At 38.2% G+C, this 27,088-nt stretch overlaps 1 protein-coding gene across 1 annotated transcript in view; it reads left to right on the plus strand.

The window, feature by feature from the left end:
- The window catches only part of LOC119516419 (disintegrin and metalloproteinase domain-containing protein 32-like), a 255,054-nt gene that overhangs the window by 144,802 nt on the left and 83,164 nt on the right, over positions 1 to 27,088 (plus strand). Inside the window, exons 12-13 of the mRNA XM_037812770.1 lie at positions 6,252 to 6,344; positions 7,718 to 7,916. Of these exons, the coding sequence (XP_037668698.1) occupies positions 6,252 to 6,344; positions 7,718 to 7,916 (292 nt within the window). The remainder of the gene's footprint in view (positions 1 to 6,251; positions 6,345 to 7,717; positions 7,917 to 27,088) is intronic.

Raw genomic sequence — 27,088 nt, forward strand, 5'->3', positions numbered from 1 at the left:
TTCACCCCGTTGTCACATTTATCCAAATTTTGTTCCTTTTTATGGCTAAGTAATATTCTATTGTATGGAAACGTATGGAAACTTATACCACATTTTTTCATCCACTCATCTTTTGGTGGACACTTGGATTGCTTAATGCCTCTATGAACATCTGTGTGCAAATATCTGAGTCCCTGCTTTCTATTCTTTCAGGTATATAACTAGAAGTGGAATTGCCATGACATAATGTAATTCTATACTTAACTTTCTGAGAAACTACCAAACTGTCTTCAGGGGTTGCTACACCATTTTACATTTCCATCAACAATGAATGAGTGTTCTTATATCTCCCATCCTCTCCAAAACTTATTTCCAATTTTTTTTACTAGTAGCCAATATAGTGGGTGTGAAATGATATCTCATAGTTTTGATTTGCATTTCCCTAATGGCTAATGATGATGATCATCTTTTCACATGCTTATTGGCTACTTGTTTACCTTCTTTGGAGAAATGTCTACTCCAGTCTTTTTACTAGTTTTTAATTTGATTGTTTTTTTTTGTTGTTGAGTTGTAGGACTTGTTTATATTTTGGGGTAATAAGCCTTTATAAGATATGTTGTTTCCAAATATTTTCTCCCATTCTGTATGTTTTTTTTACTGTCATAACAAAATTCTTTGATACACGGAGTAGTTAATTTTGATGATGTCCTGTTTATCTATATTTTCTTTTGTCTCTTGCCCTTTGGGTGTAAAGTCTAAGAAATCATTCTCAAAACAGGTCCTGAAGATGATTTCCTCTCTTTTCTTTATGGAGTTTTATAGTTCTGGTTCTTCTGCTTAGGTCTTTGTTCCGTTTTGAGTTGCGTTTTGTATATAGCGTGAGGTAGGGGTCCACCATTACTCTTTTTTATATAGATATCCAGTTTTCCCGACACCGTTTGTTGAATAGACTATTCTTTTCCATTGAATAGGCATTGATACCCTTTTCAAAATTCAATTAATCATAAACATGAGGATTTATTTCTGAACTTTATTTGACTTCTTTGGTCTGTGTGTTTTCTTTGTGCAAGTGCCATGGTGTTTTGATAAACACAGTAACTTTGTAATAAATTAAAAAATTGGGAAGTGTGAGTCCTCCAACATCATTACTTTTTGAGAAAGTTTTGGCTAATTAGGTCCCCTTGCCCTTCCATGTGAATTTGATGACTGGTTTTTCTGTTTCTGCAAAGAAGGCTGTTGGAATTCAATTGGGATTACATTGAATCAGTAAATAACTTTGGATAGAATTAGCATCTTAATGATTTTAGTCTTCCAATCTATGAATGTCCTTCCAGTTATTTCAGTCTTGTTTTATTTCTTTTAGACATGTTTTGTAGTTTTCTGTGAACACATCCTTACATCCTTCATTAGATTTATTCCTAGATATTTGATTCTTTTAGTTGCTATTGTAAATGTGAATTTTTACCTTGATATCCTCTTCATATTTTTCATTGCTAGTTTGTAGAAACACTGCTTATTTTTGCCTGTTATCTTCTGCCTGCCACTTTGCTGAATTCAATTATTAACTCTAATAGCTTTGTTGTGAGTGGTATTATTTATTTTTGGATGTTTGGTACAATTTACTAGTGAAGCCATTTCAGCTGGAGTTTTCCTTGTGGGAACACTTTTTATTTACAAATTCAGTTTCTTTAATTCAGATTCAGATTTTCTATTTCTTATGCCATTTTATAATGATATTTAAAATAGGGTGTTTAAAGGAATTTTCCCATTTTTCTGCTGTATTTATTGGCAGAAATTGTTTATATTTCCTTATTTTCCTTTTACTTCCTGCAGGATCTGTAGTTATGTCTCCTTTTTCATTCCTGATATTGGTAATTTTTGTCTCTTTTCTTTTTTTCCTTGTTCAGTCTAGCCAGAAGTTTATTAATTTAATTATCTTTTCAGAGAGTTGGCATTTGCTTTTGTTAATATTTCATTATTTTATACATTCCCTTCCAGTGTTTTTTTAATCTTCATTACTTATTTCCTTTCATTTATATTGGGTTTTATTTTTATTTTTCTAGACTTTTCAAGTGAAATGTTTACCAATGATTTATGCCTTTCTTATTTTTCAAATACATCCTTTAAGCTATAAATTTCCCTTTAGCATTACTTTAGCTGCATCACACACATTTTGTTGTTTTTGGTTTATCATACAGCATAAAACATTTTCTAATTTATTGTGTAATTCATTCCTTAATACCTGTGTTATTTAGAAGTGTGGTTTAATTTCCAAATATTTAGGGATTTATCTTTATCAGCTATCTTTTTTTTGTTTTTACATATTAATTTAATTATGTTGTGATTCTGAAAACATATTCTGCAAGAATTCATGCTTTGGAATATAATGTTCCTTGCTTTGTGGCTCACCATATGGTTTATTTTGGTGAGTGTCCCATGTACACTTGAAAGTAATGTGAATTCTGACATTTTGGGATGTAGTGTTTTATGAGGGCAATTAAGACAAATTGATTGTTAGTGTTATTTGAGTATTTTGTATCTTTCTGATTTTCTTTTTATTCTCTCACTGAGAGAGGGAATTTGAAATCTTTAACTGTAATTGTCCATTTTTCTATTTCTCTTTTCAGTCTGTCACTTTTTAAAAAGTAAACAATATTCATTTATTATTGCTCATGAGTCTATGGATCAACCAGGTGGTTATTCTGGTCTTAGCTAGGCTCACTCACATATTTGGGGTTCTTTGGCTGTTGACTGGTCTAGGATGGCCTTAGCCCTTCTTGACGTGGTCTGTCAGCCTCTAGCATACTAACCTAGGCTTGTTCTTATGATGAAGGCAGTGGTCCAAGAGAGAAATCAGAAGGATGCAAGGCTTCTTGAGGCGTAACTCAGAACTGGCAAACTGTTTAAAGCAAGTCTCAAGGCCAGTCCAGAATTCAAAGGGTGGGAAAATAGACTCCATCTCTTGCTGGGGAAAGTTTCAAAGTGATATTGCAAAAGGCATGAACACATAGTTGAGTAGAGAATTGGAGCCATTTTAAAAGTCAGCCTACAACACATGCCAGACACATGGTAAATGCTCTGTAGGTATCCATCTACAGAGCATCCCTAGTCTCACTTTTGCATCAGTTTTTGCAAGCACTTTTATTTCATTCAGTCTCACCAAAGTTACCATGCTTTATACCAATTCAGTAAGTTTTTCCATTTTAGATGTATTTTCTGTTTAGTTCTTCTTTAGTTTTTTAGTTGTCTTTTCATTATGTTCATGTTTTAATTCAGTAGACCAATTTATAGGTCTTCTTGATGAATTGACTTATCGTGAAATGTCCCTCTTTACCTCTGTTGAATATTTCTTGCCTCATGTTTTAGTTTCCAAGCTGCTATGATGAATTCCACACAATGGGTTGGCTTAACAATGGGAATTTATTGTGTCATGGTTTGGACTACTGGAAGGCTTGCTTCCTCCCTGGATCCATAGCATTCTGGCTGCCTGGTAATCCTTGGGGTTGCTTGGCTTTCTCTTCACATGGAGATGTCCTTTCCTTTCTTATCTGGGTTCCATTGACTTCCAGCTGCTTCTCCACATAGCTTTCTCTTCATAAAACCTCCAGTAATAGAATTCAGGCCCAAGCTCTTTCAGTTGGGCCACACCTTGATTAAAATAACATCCTCAAAGGGTCCTATTTATAACAGGTTCATACCCACAGGAGTGAATTAAGATTAAGAACATGTTTTCTTTTTTTCCTGTGGGATGCATAACTCAACCTACCTCCCTCTCATTCTACCCTACCTGACATCGACATAGCTTCTCCAGTTTCTTATGATTAGTGTTTGCAAAATGCTTTATTCATCCTTTTTACCGTTAGCCTATTGGTGTATTTATAGAATGTGAATTTCTTGTAGATAGCATATATTTGCGATTTGCTTTTAATCCAGACTGCTGCTAGTCTCAGCCTTTTAATTTGTGTGTTAAATCCATTTTATTCATGTAATAATTAAGTTGGTTGGTTTTATATCTGCTGCTTATTTCTTTCTTTTCTATTTTCCCTCCTTTTCTTTATTTTTCCCCTCTTGCAGCTTTCCTTTGGATTAATTATTTGGGGTATTCTGTTTTACCTCTTTGATTATCTGATTAGCTGTATCATTTGTTTTATTTTTTAATGGTTGCTCTCAGGTTTATAATATGCATCTTTAAATTGAAAATAGTATACCATCACACTGTGGTACACAAATTTACTTATAACGGTTGATACTTACAGAAGTATACTTTCGTTCCCTCTTTCCCCATTTATTGTATTATCATCTTTTTGCTTCTGTATGTGATATATGAACTCCACAATATATTAGTATTATTTTTGCTTTAAACAACAATTTTATTTGAAAGGAATTTTTAAAAAGTGGAAAAATCCTTGTTTGTTTATTCACAATTTGTCAATTTCTGCATGCTACATTCTTTTGTGTTGATATGAGTTTCTACCTTGGATCATTTTTCCGCAGCCTGCAGAAATTTCTTTTAAATTTTTGTACTCAGGTCAATAGGCAATAACTTTTCTCAGTTTCACATTGTCTGAAAATATTTTCATTTCATTTTCATTCTTGAAAGATATGCTTTATTGATCATAGAATTCTATACTTGCAGGTAATTCTTTTGTCTCTTTAAAGAGAACATTCTATTTTCTTCATGTTTACTTTATTTTTTGTTATAAGCCAAGTGGTAATTCTTACCCTTGTTTTCCTGTGCATAAATTTCTTTTTTAAAAAAATCTGGCTGCTTTCAAAATGTTTTCCTTTGGTTTTTAACAGTTGACTATGTTGTGGATAGGTATGGTTCTCTTAATATTCATTTTGCTTATGTTGAAATGAGTTTCTTGAATCTGTAGGGTTTCAGCTTATATCAAAGAGGAAAATTTTCAGCAATCATTTTTTTATGTATTTTTTCCTGCCTCTGAACCCCCCACCCCACCCCCACCCCCCACATTTTGGGACTCCAGTTACACATATGTTAGATGGCTTGATATCATTACACAGTTTATGGAGATTCTGTGTTTTTTGGGCGGGGAGGAGAGGCTCTTCTCTCTCTTTGCTTCTGTTCGAATAGTTTTTATTGCTGTGTGTTCAAGCTCACCAAAATTACTATGCTTTATACCAATTCAGTAAATTTCTCCATTTTAGATGTATTTTCTGTTTAGTTCTTCTTTAGTTTTTCAGTTCTCTTTTCATTATGTTCATGTTTTAATTGAATGCTTGAACATATTTACTTGAACATATTTATAATTGCTCCTTTAAGATCCTTGTTTGTTAATTCTTTCATTGCTATCATTTCTGGGTTTTTTCTATTAACTTATTTTTCTTGTGGTTGTAGATCACATTTATTTTGCTTGTTAGCATGTGTGATTCTTTTTAATGTTATCTATTGTGACTGTTTTATTGTAGAGCATCTGGATTTACTGTCTGGATTTAGACTGTGTTCTGACCACATTTATGGGACTTGTTGATCAACTTCATTTTCTTAAAGCATATTTTTAAGCCCTTTTAAGGTAGTTTAAAAGTAGCTTTATCTCTTGAGTTAGTTTTTCACCCTATCTTAAGACAACTCCTTCGCGAGTCTCTAATGAATGCTCTGGCTGTTCAGTGAGGACTCTTCACTCTGGATGGTCAGAACCCAAATGTCTCCTAGCCCAGATGCCTAGGGATTTTCCAGTTTTCATTATCCTGTCAGTCATTTTCTTTTCTCAGTAGTTTTTCTATGTTGTGTATGTACAGTTCAACCAAAGGCTCAAAATGGTCCCTATGCAGAATTCTGGAGCTCCCTTATTGGCTCCCTCTTCACCAACAATCTGCTCCACCAATTCACCCACTTCAAACTCCTCAGACTTCCATCTCGGCCTTCTCAAGTCAATGAGATCATTGTGTTCTGCTTAGGGAAACATCTCCAGGTGGAAAGCTGGTAGCTAAGGGCTCACCTCATTTGTTTGTCTTCTCTGAGAGATCACAGTCCTGTTATTTAATTTCTGAAGATACTCGTTTCATATATTTTTCCAGCTTTCTAGGTGGGTAGGAGAGTAAGTGTAGTACAAGTTACTGTGATATGACCTGAGGTAAAATTCCTATGTTAGTATTTTAATTGTTTAAAAACGCTGAAATCTATAAACTTCAACAGAGTTTGAAGAGGAGTCCTCCCCAAATCTCAACATATACGCCCAGAAAATATAGTTTCTACAAAAATTTATATTCTGCAGTCCATATTTTTACTTGTATATTCCACTCCTTCATAGCAATGTGGACCTAACAGCTGTTGTGATCCTGCCACTTGTGTGCTGAAGCAAGGAGCACAATGTCACAGTGGATTATGCTGCAGGAATTGTCAGGTAAGATTGAAGGCTTTCTAACGTCTTCCAAATATATAAAGAATTATGTCTAGACCACTTTAATCACAGACTTACCTTTGTAAGTGAAAATAAATGACTTTCCAAATAAAGAAAAAGATAGTAATTTCAGAATCAGACTTCTGATTTTGAGAACTTTTGTTTGGTGTTAGGACCTCTTTCCCCTGCCAGTATTCTCACTGACTTGGTGCTGTTATTCTTAAAGCTTTGATTAAGATCTATTATAGCATCATTTAGTACACCGTAGCTAAAGTAAAAGGGACCATTTTCATTCACTTTATCGTATATATATATATATATATATATATATATGAATAAAAGTGTTGTTACCAAGAGTGGTAAGTATCTGTGGGTGTGTAGTTGAAAAATACAGCAGTTTTCCATAAAGATATAAAGAATGAAATTTACTGGAAAGGACCCTTTCCAAATGCTACATGTTAACACAGAATTTAAACCATGAACTTGCTATTTAAGGTGACTTTACTGTAAGATCACATTTTAACTTTAATGGTGAGAATCTTGTCTCACTGTCCCGTTTATTTTTTCAGCTCTTCTAATATATTTCTAACAAATTTTTCATATTAAAATACCTCTAGTGACTTACCTTAGCATGAATTCTGACTTCCTGACTGTCCTTGACCAACACAGTTTTATATTTTTTTTTCGAATGCTATCATGTGGTTACATTGTTACTTCTTTGATCTTAGTTTCAACTGAAAGTCACCATCAGTTAGGAAGTCTATGATAGATGCCTATGTAATATTCTTTATATGAATTTCCAGAATTCTGTTTACAGAAGTTAATTAAAAGTAGGATTATTCAGGAGAAAGATTGCAATCACGTTTCTTCCTTTCTAAAGACTACTGTAGTTGAGCTGTCTCTTTCATCACACTTTTCCCCCCTCTGTGCTTTATTATCATTTATTTATGTTTCTCATCATAGAACTTGAAGATATTTAGTACTTACAAACTGTGGCGGAATAGATATATTTTATTTGGAAATTGACTAAATTATACAATTCACCTAAAAGGAATGATTTTCCCAAGCTAAAATAATCTTTCTTTCCTTTCATCAAAAATGCAAACAAAACTTTGGCTCTCATCACATCATACTTGTCCTGTTCTTTCATTTATACGTGTGCTTTATCTCCTGTTTTCGTTGATAACATTCAATTTATTTTTTAGTAGGATTAGCATAATACATTACACAAAACAGGTACTCAATAAACATTAATGAATAAATTAATAAGTAGATTATCAAACTATACATGGAATTAACACAATTTTGAAATAAAAATTGGTAGATATAATCATTATATTTAATGCTTTATTTTTTTATGTTCTAATTTCTGTTAGATTGCTGGTACTGATTATGAATGTAGGCCCAGAGCTCATCCTGAATGTGATATTCCTGAGTTTTGTAATGGAAGCTCACCACAGTGTCAGCCTGATATAACTATACACAATGGACATGTATGCAAGCAAGGAAAGTTTTTCTGTTATGATGGAAATTGCCATGATCTCGATGAACGATGTGAGAAATTATTTGGAAAAGGTAATATCCTTTTGTTACATCTAAACAGTTGACCCTCAATATTTTTATTAACATTAACCAAGACAATGGGGAAATTTCATATACAGTATAAAACTAGATGTCTTAGAGCTACTCTTCCTGGTAGTTTTCAATGAGTTAATGGATGGAAAACACTTGAAACACTGTCTAGATTATTAAATATATTATTAAAATTGTGGGTAATTATTAAAATTACCCAATAATTTATCTACCCAATGTGAGAAGACAAAAGAGAAATAAACTGTATTATTATATCACAAGAAAACCCTTTTAATGTTGGGAGGGTCAATAACCTTTGATGTGAGAGATGAGAAGGAAGTTCTTTGGTGAAGCATATGGGAAAGAGTGTAACAGGTAGTAGAAATAGAATGTGCAGTTCCTGAAATGAGAACCAATATGGTGTATTCAAGGACCTAAAAAAAAACAAATAGCATGATAATGAAGCAGGCAGTGGCCATATTATGCATTATTACAGTATTATATAGGGATTAGATTATTAGAGTTAGCATTAGACAGAAATAGACTGGAGGGCTGTTTAGAAAAAATTGACACATCCTGGCAATTACATAGACAAAGAGGTTGAGGGAGTGGGAAACATGATGACTCCCAGATGATGACTTTGTAACTAGGTGCATAATAGTGCCATTTTCCTACTAGAAGATAATTGGAAGGAGTGATAGAGAATAAGTGTTTGGTTTTATACAGGCTTAGGTTGAGGTGCCTATGGTAGGTCAGCTTACTTTTATCTTTTCACGACACCATAAATCATGTAATGCATTCCTCATTTCACTGTAAATCAGAGAGCTTAAATAATTTTCCTGTCATCATACAGCTAGTAAGAGGCAGCTATACCTTCCCAATGTCAGAGTTCATGTTCTTAATAACTTAACTATTGTACATATTTTTCTTAATCAAGGACTGTGCAAAATAAATTGTTCTTCTGGCCTTGGTAGATTACCTGCTGAACTTAGTAACTTAGTGCATTCATTTTTCAGAATGTTTAGCCCCAAAGGCCAGCATCTTTTTCTCCCTTCCCCAAAGCTCCATTATGGAGGTTATAGGGGCCTACTCACTAATTATCTTAGCCAAGCAAGTTCTCTTTGGAATTCAGAAAAGGGAGACAGCTGTCAGATATGATAATGGATCAATCAGGACTTTAAACCGAAAGGGCTTTTGGAGTTGGCAAGAAACTGGGATTTTTTAAATTGGAGGAAACTGTACAGAGGAAAGTATAGTAGATTTAAGTACCAGCTTCAGTTGGATGTTGTTGGTACTGCATACCAATCATGGCATTACTTGTCTAACCTGGTTTATCAGTACAAAAGTTACTAGCTATCATATATTTGTCTTTGTGTATGACTAATAATCAAACCTTTTTCTCCGTCTCCATTTTTAAATATTTTATCATTCTCCCATCATGTCATTACTGAGTTCCATCAATATTTGGTACCTATTTTTGCCCAATGCTAACAAGCTAATTAATCAATTGACAAATTTTCATGGATTCTGATCTCTGGTTGGATCTCCTAATTTCTAAATTTATTTTTCTCCCTCACCTAGTTTCTCTAAACTAATGATTCTGTCCTGTATTTGCAGAGTCCTTTTTGTCTGTCCTTGAACTCTCAGCTGGACTCCTGTTTTATTTTTCTCCATGGCACTTATCTTCATATGACCCACCATTTATTTTGCTTGTTTGCTTATTTATTGTCTGTATCTCTTACTAACATGTAAGCAGGATCTTCTGAATCTTATGTTTGTTGCTATATCCCCAACACTTAGGATAATCCTTGGCACAAAATATTTCCTCAATGAATTTTTTTAAAATAAGTAATAGGGAAAAGATCTATTACAACTATATTTTGCTGTCGTAGGTGACTCACGTGTCTGGCTCCAGAGCAAGAACTTGAGTATTGTCTTAGTTAGGAACCTTTTGTCCACAAGTAATAGAATACCTGAAGAAAAGTGGCTTTATAGAGATTTTGTGTAGACACATAACAGAAGTGTCCAGAGAAGCTCTTAGAGTTCAATCATTGGGTTCTAGCATTTTCAAGGTTCCAGATAGGCTTTGTCCATCATTCTCTTGACTTTCCCCTTCATAATGAGCAGGTAGTTTAGTGTTCAAATGTAGAAAGGGCTTATACATTTCTACCTGTCTTTTTTACCAGAAAGAATATTGTTTTCTAGAAGTGCCCAGCAGAATTTCTCTCAGGACTCCCACTGTCCAGGATTGAGTCACATGCCCATGATCTGCCTGCAGAGGAGGTGTGGAAAGCTAATATTTGGCCTTTTCTGACTCTGTGATGGGAGATGGCTTATTTACATAGAGACATGAGTTATGAGAAATTTTATTTAATATAAAAAGACTGATATTGCAAGCTTGACACCAAAGGGCAACTGACTCTCAAACTCAATGTCAAGGCGATGTGATGGAATTGTGGAGATTGTGGCAACCTGTAGAAAGCATATGAAGCTTTCTACATAAAACCTGAGCTTCCTATAATGAACACAATGTTATCTGACACACCTAGCCAGAAGGATGGATGTGCAAAGTAGCAAAGAGGAAAGTTTAAATAAGTTGTATGAAACAGTTGATTCAAAATCCCGTTCTACCTATTCTTGCTACTTTGTTACTCCTTTCTCAGCCCACATCTATGGCTCTATGGTGAGTTTCGCGTAACCAGTTAATGGAAGAAGAAAACTGAAATGGGTGCAGATGGCTCTGCCCGGTATTTTGGCACAGGCTGGAAGTGGATGCCCTTTGAATTGCAGTCCCTCTCAGAGGTGTCTCGGAAAAACCATGATCAAGGAAAATTCTCCTACTGGGCAGAAATCTGAGCAGTGTCTGCTTTCTACTTTGTTTGAAAGAGGAGATATCCCAGAGGTACAGGTCAATGTTTATTTGTGGGAAGTGGCTAATTATTTGGCAATTAATCAGGAACTCAGAAAAAAGAAATAAGATTGAAAGATTAATGACAAGGACTTCTGGAATGTATTGTATATATGATTGTGCCTTTCAGAATGAACCTAGTGTGAAGATATTTGTGTTGCATGTAAAGCTTAGCCAGAGGCATTCCACGTAGAGGAAGTTCTCAGTAATCAGAACTTTTTAGTTGATCTGTTTACAGAGTTCATGATAAAGGCAATCAGTGGGTTGAAATATAGTAATTTCTCTCACCTAGATGATCTGGCTAAGTAAATGATTGGTCAGCAGCAGGGGCCAGCGTTCAGCTTCTGATAGAGCACTGTGCCCTGAAGGGACTGGCCAGCCATTGTGCCAGCTTGATTGCAGTAGACCCTTCCCATCATGTAGAGGGCAGAAATATCCCCTCATTAGAATAGAGACCTATTTTGGATATGGATTTGCTTATCTGGTCATGGTACTTCTGCTAGAACCACTAACCATGGACTTTTAAAAATTGAGATATAATTATATAAAGTGAAGTTCATAGCTCTTACAGGTATATTGTGATGAATTTGAAAAATGCATATACCCTCACCCCAATTAAAATATGGAATAATTCCATCAGCTCAGTAAGTTCCTTTGTGTACCTGTCGAATCAGTTGTTTCAAGGCAATAACTGTTTTCTTTCCTAATAGATTAATTTTCCTATTCTTGAACAGCATATAAATAAGTAGTACTCCATCAAATGAATCGGCTACAAATAGTTTCTATATTTTCCTGTTGGTGGACATTTGGGTTGTTACAATTTTTTTTCTATTATGACTAAAACTACTGTGAACCTTCATGTGTATCTCTTCGCAAACAGTTTTCTTCACATACCATACAATCCATCCAAAGTGTACAATCAGTGGCTTTCAGTATAGTCACAGAGCTGTGCTTTCATCACCGTAATCAATTTCAGAACATTTTCTTAGCTCCCAGAAGAAAAACCCCACGCCCCTTATACCCTCTATAATTGACACTTAGCATCAGTATAGTACCTTTGTTACAACTGATGGAAGAACATTAAGGTATTACTGTTAACTATAGTCTATAGTTTTCATTAGATGCATTTTTCCATATACTACCCTATTATTAACACCTTGTGGTTGTGACGTACATTTCTTACAATTCATGAAAGAGCATTCTTGTATTTGTACTATTAACCGCCTTCATCATCCACAATAGGGTTCAGTTATAAGGTCCCTTGTTTCATCCTCTAGCTTTCCTTCTACTAATATACATGACACTAAACTTCCCTTTTCAACCACAATCATACGAACATTTCAGCACTGTTATTTACATACATGGTAATGCACTACAATCACCTCTATCACCAAATATTTACAATCAACCTTATTTAAAAATTCTGCATGCATTAAGTATCAATTCCCCATTCTCTATCCTCATTCTATATTAGGTAACCTATATTCTAGATATTAACTCCATGAGTTTGCTCATTATATATAGTTCACATTTGTGAGATCAAGCCATATTTGTCCTTTTGCATCTGGCCTATTTCATTCAACACAGCGTCCTCCAGGACATGACTTCATTCCTTCTTACAACTGAATAATATCCATCATGTGTGTATGCGTGTGGGTGTGTGTGTGTGTGTGTGTGTGTGTATGTATTACATTTTTGTTTATCCATTCATTGGTTAACGGACACTTGGGTTGCTTCCATCTTTTGGCAATTGTTAATAATACTGCTATGAACATCAGTGTGGCAATGTATGTTCACGTCCCTGCTTTCAGTTCTGCCTAGCAATGGGATTGCCAGATCTTATGGCAGTTCTATATTTAGCTTCCTGAGGAACTGCCAAATTGTCTTCCACAGTGGCTGTACCATTTTATATTCCCATCAGCAGTGAATGAGTGTTCCTGTTTCTCCACATCCTCTCTGACACTTGTGATTTTCTGTTTTTTTAAAATAGTGGACACTCTAGTAGGTGTGAAATGTTATCTCATTGTGGTTTTGGTTTGCATTTCCCTAATAGCTAGTGAAGGTGAGCATATTTTCATGTGCTTTTTAGACATATTTCCCCCTTTGGAAAAATGTCTGTTCAAGTCTTTTGCCCATTTTTAAATTGAGTTGTTTGCCTGTTTGAATTGTTGAGTTGTAGAATTTCTTTATATATTCTGGATATATATATATATGTGGTTTCCAAATATTGTCTCCTATTGACTAGTCTGCCTTTCAACCTTCCTGACAAAGACATTTTAAGCACAAAAGTATTCAATTTTGAGGAGATCCTATTTATTTAGTTATTCTTTTGTTGCTTGTGCTTTGGGTGTAAGGTCAAAGAAACCACTGCCTACTACAAGATCTTGAAGTTGCTTCCTTACATTTTCTTCAAGGAATTTTGTGGTACTGGCTCTTATATTTACATCTTTGATCCATTTTGAGTTAATTTTTCTATAAGGTATGGGATAGGGGTCCTCTTTCATTTTTTTTGGATATGGATATCCAGTTCTCCCAGCACCATTTGTTGAAGAGTGTCCCAGTTGAGTGGGCTTGGGAGCCTTGTTAATAACAAATTGACCACAGATTTGAGAGTCCACTTCTGAACTCATAATTCAATTCCATTGGTCCATAAGTGTATCTTTATGTCAGTATCATGCTGTTTTCACCACTGTAGCTTTGTAATATGCTTTAAAGTCAGGAATATGCTTTAAAGTGAGTCCTCTAACATTCGTTCTTCCTTTTCAAGATGTTTTTGGCTATTTGGGGCCCCTTCCCCTTCCAAATAAATTTGATAATTGGCATTTCCATTTCTGTAAAGTAGGCTGTTGGAATTTTGATTGGGATTGCATTGAATCCGGAGATCAATTTGGGTAGAAGTGACATCTTAACAACATTTAGGCTTCCAATCCATGAGCATGGAATATTGTTCCAGTTATTTAGGTCTTCTTTGATTTCTTTTAGCAATGCTTTTTAGTTTTCTGAGTACAGGTCATTTGTATCCTTGGTTAGTTTATTCCTAGATATTTGATTATTTTAATTACTATTGTAAAGCAATTTTTTTTCTTGATTTCCACCTTGGATTATTACTAGTGTGTAGAGAAACTACTGATTTTTGCATGTTGATTTTTTTTTATCCTGCCACTTTCCTGCACTAGTTTGTTCACTGTAATAGATTTGTCATATTTTGGGGGCGGGGACTCTAAATATAGGATCATGGTGTCTGCAAATAGAGAAAGCGTTACTTCTTCTTTTCAGATTTGGATGACTTTTATTTCTTTTTCTTGCCTATGTTCTCTGGCTAGAACCTCCAGTACAATGTTGAATGACAGGAAGAGCTAAGATGGTGGCATAGAGAGGTGTGGAATTTAGTTAGTCTCCTGAAACAACTAATAAACAACCAGGAACAACTAGTAAATAATCTGGAACAACTGCTGGGGAACAACCATGACTGTCCACACATAGTACACCAACCTGGATTGGGTGGAAAGGCTGAGATCGCAGCATGAAATCTGTAAGTAAAAACTGCGGAACTGCATTGGGATCCCCCTCCCGCCATGGCAGGCTGGGCTTCAGGACCTCGCCATGGGAGAAGGCAGCATTCTCGGGGCGAGCGAATATAGCTCAGTCCAGCTCCAACTGGGGTTTTAATTAACAAATGTGGACTGCTGAGTACAAGCTACAAACATAGACAAGCAGCAAAGTAACCTGTGGTCGCTTCCAGTGGAGAGGAGGTGGGGCTGACAGAGAGAAAAAAAATTAACTAAAAAAAGAAAAAAAAATACAGAGACTTTTAGAGACTGACCATAGAGAGCCAGAAAACACCTGTGCTCCGGGAGGGGGAGCCCAGAAGACCAGGTGCTATCTCTGGCAAGCGGGCGAAACTGGAGGGCTGTAGACTGGCTTTGAAGGGGTGCTTTCTTTCCTTTTTTCTTTCTCTCAACCTGAATGGGTTAGTGGAGCCTCAGCCATTTTCAGTTCACAGTGCTCTGACCCAGACAGGGGTGGAGAAGACAGAGTAAGAGAGACGAAGAAACTATTGAAATGCAGACGAGAGCTCCCTAGGGGGTGTAGCTTCCCTGAAAGGAAGGAGGTGGGGCCCAGCTCAAGGGCCTGCCCTCCCCTCAGAACTCAGACCCTAGGGCCTGGGGGAAAACAGTCAAAACAGAAACAATCTAAGTTATGAATTAAAGGGGCCACACTTCTTTATACCAGTCAGGAGTGACAGGCTGACAGGTGCCACCTGCTGGGCAGGTTAAGAAAAGCACAGTCGCCAAAGACCTCACAGGAAAGTGTCAATTTCTAAGACATACCCTCAGGGAGACTTGAAACTGAATATAACTCCATTCTGAGACCTGAACCCATTCTGGTCTGGGAAAATCTGATTGGGGTAACTGGGGAAGCCAGTTGTTGTCCTCTAGACAACAGAAGACTACAGACTGCACTGGGAAGGGCGGAGATATGGCCCAGTCAAAGGAACAAACTTACACCTCAATCAAGATACAGTTGAGATACTGTTTCACTTTAGTGAAACAGTCAATTAAAGATTTTCAAAGAAATATGCTAAATAAAATAAAAAACCAAATTAGTAAGCTCGGGGAAGATATGGCAAAAAAGATGAACGATATAAAGAAAACACTGTGCAAACATAAGGTAGAAATTGAAAGTTTTGAAAAAAACTGTCAGAATCTACAGAAATGCACAGCACTAGAGATGAAAATCACAATGGAGACATACAACAGCAGAGTTCAAGAGGCAGAAGAAAACACTCAGGAACTGGAGAACAAGACACCTGAAATCCTGCATACAAAAGAACAGATAGGAAAAAGAATGAAAAATATGAGCTATGGCTTTGAGAATTGAATGACAACATGAAATGCAGGAATGTACGTGCCATGGGTGTCCCAGAAGGAGAAGAGAAGGGAAAAGGGGCAGAGGAATAATAGAGGAAATAATCAATGAAAATTTCCCATCTCTTATGAAAGACATAAAATTATGGATCCAAGAAGCGCAGTGTACCCCAACAGAATAGATCTGAATAGGCCTATGCCAAGACACTTAATAATCAGATCATCAAATGCCAAAGACAAAGAGAGAATCATGAAACCAGCAAGAGAAAAGTGATCCATCATATACAAAGGAAGCTTGGTAAGACTGTGTGCGGATTTCTGAATAGCAACCATGGACGCAAGAAGGAAGCAGTGTAATATATTTAAGATACTGAAAGAGAAAAGCCACCAGCAGTTAGGTCTTGCATTTTAGCTCTTTCTTCTTTTTTAATATAGTCATTTAGGGCTATAAATTTATATCTCAGTACTGCCTTCACTGCACCCCATTAGTTTTGGTATGTTGTGTTTTCATTTTCATTTGTCTTGAGATATTTACTGATTTCTCTCGCAGTGTCTTCTTTGACCCACTTATTGTTACGAATGTGTTGTTTAACCTCCATACATCTGTGAATTTTCCAGTTCTCCACCCATCCCATTATGATCAGAGAAAATGCTTTGTATAATTTCAGTCTTTTAAAATTTATTGAGGTCTGTTTTGTGACCCAACATGTGGTCTATCCTACAGAATGTTCCATGAGCACTTGAGAAGAATGTATATCCTGCTGTTTTGGGGTGCAATGTTCTATATATATCTATTAAGCCTAGTTTATTTATCATAATATTGGTTCTCTGTTTCCTTTGTGATCCTCTGTGTAGATGTTCTAGCTATTGATGGGAGTGGTGTATTGAAGTCTCCAACTATTTTATAGTGTTGTCTTATTACTCTCTCCCTTCAGTTTTGCCAGTGTTTGCCTTAGGTAGGTACTTTGAAGCACCTTGGTTAGGTACTTAGATATTTATGATTGTTATTTCTTCTTCGCAACTTGCTCCTTTTATAAATATGTAAATTCCTCTTTATCTCTCATAACATTTTTGCATTTCAAGTCTATTTGGTCCGATACTAGGATAGCTACCCCAGCTATTTTTTGGTTATTTTATGGAATGTTTTTCCATCCTTTCACTTACAGTCTATTTGTATCTTTGGGTATAAAATGAGTCTTTGAAAACAGCATACAGGTGGATCAAACTTTTTAAATCCATTCTTCCCATCTGTGTGTTTTGATTTGAGGAGTTTAATTCATTTACCTCCACTGTTATGGCTATAAAAGCAGTACTTACTTCTTTTGGCTTTTGTTTTTCAGATCTTTTTCTCTCTATTTTTATTCTTTTAGTTACCCTTACTGATCATCTCCATCTCCATTCTCCTTCAAGCCTCTCTCTCCCCTCTTTTCAGCCAGCAGAACTTCCTTTTGTATATCTTGTAGGGCAGATCTCTTGTCTCTTGTTAATGAACTCTCTTTTAGCTTCTGTTTATCTGTGAATATTTTAAACTCTCCCTTTTTTTGGGGGGGGGGGTGGTGTACCAAATCCCCTTTTTTGGAAAAAATGGTACAATGGAAAGAAAAAAACTTAAGTGGAAGATTTCTCAAGGCATGCTGCATTCAGGGCCCTGGTGACCATAGGTTGTCACTCCTGGCTGTGGGGATGTCAGCCTAAGGCTCAGTTCTCCTGGTCACTGTCACTCAGGGTGAGCTCATCAAAGAGGTACTCTGTCATGCTGTCTTCCGGGCCCCCTGCCTTATGCAAGTTGGTCACATAGTTACACACCTCTTTGATGGACTTGACCTGCATGTGATTCTCCAGGAAATTGCACAGGTGGGCATTGCTCTTCTCAGTGGCCTGCTGGTGCAGCTCCAGGAAGTCCTGGTTCAAGCTCTTCAACAGGTGGAAGGCACACTCTATGGCCTTCAGGCTGCTCTCCCTGTTGTCCAGTTCTGGCTTGTTGACATCGCAGAGCAGGATGCAGGCTCCCACGCTGGTTCTGCGGCTTCATTAGCTTCTCGGTGTATACCCTCTCCTTGTGGGACTGGTGCAGGAGGTACTCAGCAAAGTTGCACAGGGTCATGTCATGGGGGTCGAAGTAGTAGGCTCCTTGTGGACCTGGTGGTTGATGGTGGCCTCGCAGTTGGGGTGGTACTTCTGGCGCACCTACAATCATGGCAGTTGTCATGGCTTGGGATGCCCGGGCACCAGGGGTGGCGGTGGTGCTGGGTCTGCAGCGGCGCAAGCAGCATAGTGGCAGAGGGTGCAGCAGCCTTGGATCGTGTCCAGGGGCCTGTGCGGAGAGATCTTTGGGCTTGGATGGCCAAAGAGAAGGGAGGAGGGAGATTCGAGCAGGACTGGAGGAAGAGGAGGAGGATGTTCCAGGTCTGCCATGGGGGAGGAGAGAGTTCTGGACATGGAAGGCTAGGGAGGTGGGGGAGGTGGGGGGTGTTACCTTTGTGCTATGAGGGTTGGATCAATTACCTGAAGGGCAGGCTCAGAAGGGCCGCCTGGGGCACCAGTGCCTTGTTCCCTCTGAGCCTGATTAAACTGGAGGTCAGATGACCCCTCTGAGGTGAATGCCTCTGGTCTCTATTGGGGTTTTAATTTGGACATAAATATGTCTAATATCCAAGAACTTCCTCCAGTTGTCTAATAGCTCCTTTTTATAGCAATCTGCCCCTAATTTTTAAAGCCCATAATCTACTTTAAATGTCTGAGAATATGAATTTTAATTTGTTGGTCAAGTTCTCTTCTGTTTCCTGGATTATCTGTTGGGTTTCTTTTCCATGATTAGTGCTGTTTGTTCTCTTTCATTTTCTTCGAATATCTGGCAAACCTTTATCCATTCATATTTGGGAACAAGGACTCGTTTGGTAAGTATAGGAAATTAGCAGGATTTGTTCTGCAGTTGTGATGTCTCTTTTACCAGTAGGCTTCTCAACTATTGGGAGAGCATGATAAGACCATTCAGGCAGGGAATGGTCGCCTCCTTTTGGGGGAGGGAATGGAACTGCACCTCCTGGAGGGGAGCAGTTATTTATATACATAATTTGGAATTCTGTCTGGCAGAGCTGTCTCTTCTCACCTGTTTGTTTATTCAATCATATAACACCATATGGACTCATATTTATTTTATACTTGGGGTTATACTCCTATGCTACATTATTTTGTTGCTCAAATTGTTCCTGCTTTGGCCATTGAGAGCTTCCTTAGGTTGGTTCCTATGTCCCATTACATGCTCCCATTCTTTTTTGTGTGTGGTTTTTTTTTTTTTTGAGCACTTCCTTACTTTCTGGCACTACAATATGCACTGGCTTATTCTGTATTCTCCTGTCCCAGTACTAGAATCAGTCATTTCTCGAAAGAGTCCTAGTTTCTTTTACTGTAGAATAACATTAGAAACCAAGATTTGGGTGCTGGGTAGTACTGTTCAGTTCTGGTAAGTACCCAAGATGATTCTTTTATGAAGTTTGAAGACAACCATTTTTTTTAAAATTATTTTCAAAAGTTTCTCTTGCTTCTTCAAATGTGCAGACTTCTTCTTTGCACTCATGCTCAATATTGCCCTGTCTTATTTCTTCAAAAAATCCATTGGCTCTTGCATAGCATCTTAATACTGAATTGGCTTTTTCTCCCACAAGGAAACCCTCCCCATTTTTTTCATGGTCTCCAGCAGGTCCCTGGATGATGATTCCTGCATGCTATCTGCTGCTACTCTGTGATCTGTGAGTCTCCCTCATTTTTGAAATACACTTTTGCCAGATAAAGAATTCTACACTGGCAATTTTTCTCTTTCAGTACCTTAAATGTGTCATACCACTGACTCCTCACCTCCATGGTTTCTGATGAGAAATCGGACTTTAATCTCATTTATCTTCCCTTGTATGTGATGGTTTGCTTTTCTCTTGCTGCTTTCAGAATTCTCTCCTTTCCTTTGGCATTTGACATTGTGATTAGTATGTGTCTCAGGGTAGGTCTATTTGGGTTTGTTCTGTTTGGCATTTGTTGTGCTTCTTGGAGATACATATCTTTCACAAGAATTGGGAAATTTTCAGCCACTATTTCCCCAAATGTTCTTTCTGCCCCTTTTCCCTTCTCTTCTCCTCCTGGGACACGCATGATGTGTACGTTTGTGTGCTTCATGCTATTATTCAATTCCTTGAGACCCTGTTCATTTTTACCCTTCTTTTCTCTAACTGATCTTCTGTCTGTGTGATTTTGAATGTCTCATCTTTTGGTTCATTGATTCCTTCTGTCTGTTCAAATCTGCAGTTGTATGTCTCTAGTGTATTTTTTTGTTTGTTTGTTTTTTAAATTCAATTTTATTGAGATACATTCACATACCATGCAGTCATACAAAGTGTACATTCAGTTGTTCACAGTACCATTATATAGTTGTGCATTCATCACCAAAATTAATTTTTGAACATTTTCATTACCACACACACAAAAATAATAAGAATAAAAATTGAAGTGAAGAAGAACAATTAAAGTAAAAAAGAACACTGGGTGCCTTTTTTTTTTTGCCCCCATTTTTCTACTCATCCATCCATACACTAGACAAAGGGGAGAGTGGTCCATATGGCTTTCCCAATCACATTGTCACCCCTCATAAGCTACATTTTTATACAATCATCTTCAAAACTCACGGGTTCTGGGTTGTAGTTTGATAGTTTCAAGTATTTAGTTCTAGCTATTCCAATACATTAGAACCTAAAAAGGGTTGTCTATGTTGTGCGTAAGAGTGCCCACCAGAGTGACCTCTCAGCTCCTTTTGGAATCTCTCTGTCACTGATGCTTATTTCATTTCCTTTTACATCCCCCTTTTGGTCAAGAAGATGTTCTCCATCCCATAATGCTGCGTTTAGATTCCTCCCCAGGAGTCATATTCCACATTGCCAGGGAGATTTACTCCCCTGGGTGTCAGATCCCATGTAGAGGGGAGGGCAGTGATTTCACCTGCCATGTTGGCTTAGCTAGAGAGAGAGGGCCACATCTGAGAGCAACAAAGAGGCATTCAGGAGGAGACTCTTAGGCACAATTATAGGCAGGCCTAGCATCTTCTTTGCAGTATGGAACATATTGATGGTTCATATTTTTTGATCCATTCTGACAATCTATATCTTTTAATTGGGTAGTTTAATCCATTTACTTTCAACGTTGCTACTGTGAAGGCATTTCTTGAATCAGCCACCTATCCTTTGGTTTATGTTTGTCAGATATATTTTTTCTCTCTCTCTCTTAATGTCCTTTAATGTACCCATACTGAATCTCTTTAGTACTGAGTCTTTCTCCATGTCTCTCCCTCCTTTCTTTGCTTCTCTGTTGGTAGGGTTCCCTTTAGTGTCTCAGGTAGGGCAGATCTCTTGTTAGCAAATTCTCTCAGCATTTGTTTGTCTGTGAAAAATTTAAGCTCTCTCTCAAATTTGAAGGCGAGCTTTGCTGGATAAAGAATTCTTGGTTGGCAGTTTTTCTCTCTGAGAATTTTAAAGATATCATGCCACTGCCTTTTTACCTCCTTGGTGTCTGGTAAGTAGTCACTGCTTACTCTTAGGCTGTTTCGTTCGTACATGGTGAATTGCTTTTCTCTTGGCTGCTTTCAGAACTTGCTCCTTCTCTTCAGTATATGACAATCTGATCAGAATATGTCTTGGAGTGGGTTTATTTGGATTTATTCTATTTGGAGTTTGCTGGGCATTTATGATTTCTGTATTTATGGTGTTTAGAAGATTTGGGAAGTTTTCCCCATCAATTTCTTTGAATACTCTTCTTAGATCTTTAACCTTCTCTTCCCCTTCTGGAGCACCAATGACTCTTATATTTGGTTGTTTTATATTATCTATCATATCCCTGAGGTCCATTTCATTTGTTTTGATTTTTTCCCCATTCTTTCTTTTGTTCTTTTATTTTCTGTTCTGTCTTCCTTGAGGTCACCGATTTGCCTTTCAGCTTCCTCTGCTCTTGTGCTATGAGTATCCAGAATCTTTTTAATTTGGTTGACAGTTTCTTTTATTTCCATAAGAGCTTCTATTTTTATTTACTCTTGCAATTTCTTCTTTATGCTCTTACTAGGGTCTTCTTCATGTCCTTTATATCCTGTGTCATGCTCTCATTGTTTGTCTTTAGTTCTTTGATTAATTGCTCCAAGTACTGTGTCTCCTTTGATCTTTTGATTTGGGTGTTGGGTTTGGGTTATCCATATCGTCTGGTTTTTTTTCATGTGCTTTAAAATTTTCTGCTGTTTTTGGCCTTTTGGCATTTGCTTAACTTGATAGGGTTCTTTTAGGATATGTATGCAGATTCAAACACTTATCTCTAATTTATCAGATCTACAGCTTTGTGGAGTACACTTTAACAAACCAGCAGGTGGCACCTGTGAGCCATCTATTCCCCTCAAGTCAGTTCTCCCCAACTTTGTCTTTGTGGTGATTGGGTGTGTGAGTCTTGTGGGGGTCCAATTGGTGCACCAAGTTTGCATGTGTAGTTGATGCTGCCCACCCTGAATGTGGGGCATGTGTCTGAGCAGTTAGGGAGAGAGGGTGGCTTTAATAATCAAATCTCCCAGGTGTTCCCAGAGATTCAAAGCTGTTGCAGTAGTCTAATCCTTCAGTTCAGTCTCACCACAGTTTGTCACTTCTGCTTAGACCCACAAGTCTTTGGTATTGGCATATGATCCCTGGGATTTCTGAGTGGGTTCTTCTTCCAAGCCGTGCCCTCTTAGGGCCTCTCCTGAGGGAAGACTGTGCTAAGTCACAGGTGAGCACCACCCGCCAAGGGAAGTTCTGGGCTGCAGGGCCATGTAGGGGCATTCCCAGCCTGCTGAAAGGATGGCTGAATGGGGCGTGTTAATTTCCCCTTTACACACAGCTCTGCCTTCACAGCTCTGGGACAGTTAGCTGCGGGTGGGCGAAAGCCTATTGTCCATGCCAGATATTGTGGCATGTGCACGTGTGGTTGGAAACATTTCCTGTCACACTGGATTGTTTGGGACAGCTCTTGGCTGTGGCGCTGGCACCGGGCAGGAGTGCTCCCAGCCCACCAGGAAGATGACTGTGAGGGAACGCCCCCCTTTTCTTTGGAAGTTATGGTGCTTAGCAAATTTTCTCAGCCACTAGACTTACTGCTTTGTCTCTCAGAGCTGTCTTAGCTCTGCTCTTGCCTGGGCCCAAATTGCAAGTCTTTGAGGCTTTCTGTAATGGGCTTCTTAGAGTAACTGTTTTAGAAAAAGAGAAAAAGATTAAAAAAAGAAAAGAAAAGAAAAAAAAGAAAAAGAAGGGCCCTCCTTGCAGATCTAATGGCTATTGAAATGCTAAGAGATAAGGAGATTGGGGCCATTAAGGAACAATCAAGAAAGCAGAGAAACCAGCTCTTCAGACAAGGGTCCTCACTCTCTGGATTTGCATATGTGCCTGATTCTTTTTGAGCCCTGCCGTTCTCCATTGTATATTCACCAGAACTCCAAAAAGTCTCGGTTTTTATTTTTTATTTTTTATTATTTTTTTATTTATTTATTTATTTATTTTTTGCTGTTTTTGCTAGCCCTGTCTCCTCCCTGTTGGGCTGACTACTCCTGGATTCTCCAATGTCTGGTCACAATCTATATATGTTTGGAGTTTTGATCAGCAGTCTGAGTTTTCAGTAAGAGCTGCAACTACAGTTCTCCCTCCTGTTTCCCAGCACCAATGGCCCTTCCTCCCACAGAACTGAGCCTGGCATGGAGGGGCTTAACAGATTTAGCTGGTCTCAGCTATTCCACACATTCGTGAGTGTTGTGTGAATTATGCCCAAAGTCAAATTGCTCTGCAGTGTCTGGTCCACACAGTGGCTTTCTACGTACTGCCCTGGGGGAGTAACTAAAACCCACACATCACCACTCCACCATCTTGCCCCCTCTAGTGTATTTTTAATCTCTTCTGTAATTGCTTTCATTCCCATTAGTTCTGTTAATTTTATTTGCCTGTTTCTCAAATTCCTCTTTATGCTCACCCAGTGTCTTCTTACTATCTTTCTTCTCTCTAGCCATATTGTCCTTCATCTCCCTGAATTGATTTAGATTTGTTTGAACATCTTTGATTAGTTGTTCCAAATTCTGTATCTCTCCCTACTTTTTAATTTGTTCTTTTGATTGGACTTTATCTTCCTAAGAATGACTTGTAATTTTTTAGTAATGTCTAGGCCTCTGATTATCTTGATGAGTTTACACTGATGGTCAGTTTCTCTCTCTTGCTTAAGATTTTATTGTTGACTGGCTTTGTGTTAAAGCTCTTCTTTGACACTTGGTTCAACTTATTCTAGTCTTTAAAATTGCCCATGTTTAGCTGATCAAAACCAGGCCAGGAACCCACAAATTATGTGCAGTCCAGTTCCAAAGGGCCCTGGGGAGAGGGTCAGGAAAGACACCAAAGAGCCTTTTTGTCAGCTCCCCAATGCTGCTTTTTCCTGGCCTGCCCAGCAGATGGCACTCTTTGGCCAACTGTTCCCCACAGCCCTAAGGAGGAAGTGTGTTTTTTTTTTTCAACCTCCACAGCCTCCTCCCCTATCAGGGATGGTGTTGAAACAGTGGCAGCATGGAGTCCTAACCAGGGCAGCTAGAACTGTGATTCAGAGCTGCAACCCAGTGATTCAAACTGGCAGATCAGAAGCCATTCTCGGTCCTCAGCCATGCCCCTCCTTGTTCCTGGAGAGGAAAGCCTCCACATCCCTCTCTGTCCTGTGGCAGCCAGCCACAGCCTGTGCTGAAGTTTACTTGCCTCAGGGGTGGAGGATGGGCACCAGCCACTGCCACAGAGCGATTCACTCACAGTGTTTTTGATGTAGCATCTCAGTCTCTCCGTCGTGCTCTTTCCTAGATGCTGTACAGTGCTCTCCTGGCATCTGGAGCTCAGAAATGTTGTTTAGAACAGTTTCTGCCTATCTACTAGCTGTTTTTGGAGAACTGTGTCCTATAGCTCCCTTCCCCATTGTCTTCCCTAGAATACTTCTTGATAAAATGTGCAGAATAATCTTACCAAGACCTATCAAGGCATCAAAACTTCTTCACCACAAATTATTTTCTGAACTTTAGTTTCCAGATGGAGTGGGTTGATTTAGTTAATATTTGGCCCCATACTCAAGGCATATCACAGATTTCCAATCCTAGTATAAAGGACGTTGGATGTCTCTCTGCCTTTGCTTCTAGAAAATATCTTTTTAGGTGATGCATTTAGTGATATGACATGTATAGGGATGGTAGGTAGTATTGTTATCCGAAATTAGTGCTGTGCATTTATGTGAGGTAAAATGAAGTGTCTTAAAACTCAAGAAATGGTGCCATGTTAGAGACCTGTAAAGGTGAGACCAAGCTCAGTATGAAGTTTCAGGAATTATGTAATAGGAAATACAAAAATCTCAAAGTAAGCTTAATTTGAGTATTCTCATGAATAGTAATGGATTGCTTTTAACATGTCTTTAGGATTACCCATGTTAACAGCTGATCCCAGTGAACTCAATCTCCTGAACTTCTCAGTGATTAACATCTAGAACTGTAGGTGGAGCTGACTCCTCATGTTCCTACTGGTTCCTTGAACCCTGTAGCTGTTTGGAGCTCTGTATAGTTCAGTCCAGTCTCCCTGTTACTAGTCAATTGTGGCATTTGGTGTAATATATTTTGTATGGGTGTGAAGTGAGTGTATCATGGGAACACAGGCTCAGGCACAAGAGAAACGTCAAGAAAATGACTGCTTTATTACTTACAAAGCTCAAGAGATCCAAAAGAACAGAAGAAGAGATTTCATCATGGCTGGTGCCCCGAGAATGCCAACTACTTTGATCAGGTTCAGTGGATGGGATCTCTGCATGCTCTACTTTGCTTCAGAGATTAGGGACACTTGTGCTGCCAGAGTGTTGGATTTTTAATACACGTCAGGGTGAGGGAATCCTGCCAATGAGAAGAAAGCATTCATCAAGCTATCCCTGTGTCCCAGCAAGTAGCTGGGGCTGGTTGAGAATTAATATCTCCACCACGCTGCTTGCGGTCTCCTGTGAAATAGAAACATATCAGACACCTGAACACAGAAAAGCAAAAATGGAAACATACTGAAAACCTGCACAGAAAACAAGCAAGAGGGGGAAAGTAGGGGGTAGGCAAGGACAGAGATGGCCACTGGTGTCTGTGACTTCTCCAGCAATGGGATACCCATTGCTGAAGTGGCTTGGTTCACCACAGTGGTAGTCCTCATTATTAGTTAGAGAATATCTAAATTGTTATTACAGAGAAACACAAAAATGCAGTGGTTCAGAACAGATAGAAGTTTATTTCTCTCTCACATAGTATTCCAGGCATATGTGAATATTCATGGTTTGCATGTTAGTTTCCTAGGCTGCTCAAAGCAAATACCATGGAATGGGTTGACAAGTCAACTTAAACAATAGGAATTTATTAGCTTACAGTGTTGAGGCTAAAAGGAAGTCCAAATTAAGGGACCATCAAGATGATGCTTTCTTCCTGAATACCAGCTATATTCAGGCAAGGCACATGGCAGCATCTGCTGGTCTCTCCCTTCTCTTCTGGGTTTTATTGATTTCAGCTACTGGCTTCCATGGTCTCTCTCTCTCTCTCTCTCTCTCTCTCTCTCTCTCTATGTGTGTGTGTGTGTGTGTGTGCGCGCGCGCGCGTGTGTGTGTGTGTATTGTTTATAAAGGACTCCAGTAAGAGGGTTAAAACCCATCCTGAATGAGGTGGGTCACACCTTAACTAAAGTAGCCTCATTAAAAGGTCCTGCTTACAATTGGTTTATACCCATAGGAAAGGATTAGATTTAAGAACATGTTTTTCTGGGGCACATACAGCTTCAAGCTACTACAGATGGTTTGGAAGCTTTGCTGTATGACTATTCAAGAATCTGGAGTCTTTATTTTGTTTGCTGTTCCATCCCTTTGGTTCTCTGGTAAAAGTTAGTTTATTAGCATGACACATCCATGTTCCAAGAGATGTGCTGGGGGAAAGAGGAAATGAAGTGTAACTAGCTGTCACCTAATGCCATTACTTTGATGTTTCCCATTTAATATTTGTTCATCTTCCACTGGCCAGCTCCTAGTCATATGACTATACCTACCTGCAAGGGAAACTGAGAAATGTTCTCTCAAGCTTGATATCTATGTTTCCTGCTACTACTAAGGGGGTTCTTTTAGTAAAAGGAAGGAAGGAAGAATAGATATTGGGGGATAATGAGAAGTTTCTGTACCATCCTCACTCTGAAGGCATACTCAGCATTAGCCAAAATTGGGATTATGATATCAGGATGCCTTTTCTAGTAATCATGTTTCTATTGAGTACCAAGATGATATAAGGCATGCAATACCATTGCAAGATTACACAATAAGTTTCTATTTCCATC

Source organism: Choloepus didactylus, chromosome 20 (genome assembly GCF_015220235.1).
Source record: "Choloepus didactylus isolate mChoDid1 chromosome 20, mChoDid1.pri, whole genome shotgun sequence".
In the NCBI taxonomy this organism is placed as follows: domain Eukaryota; kingdom Metazoa; phylum Chordata; class Mammalia; order Pilosa; family Megalonychidae; genus Choloepus; species Choloepus didactylus.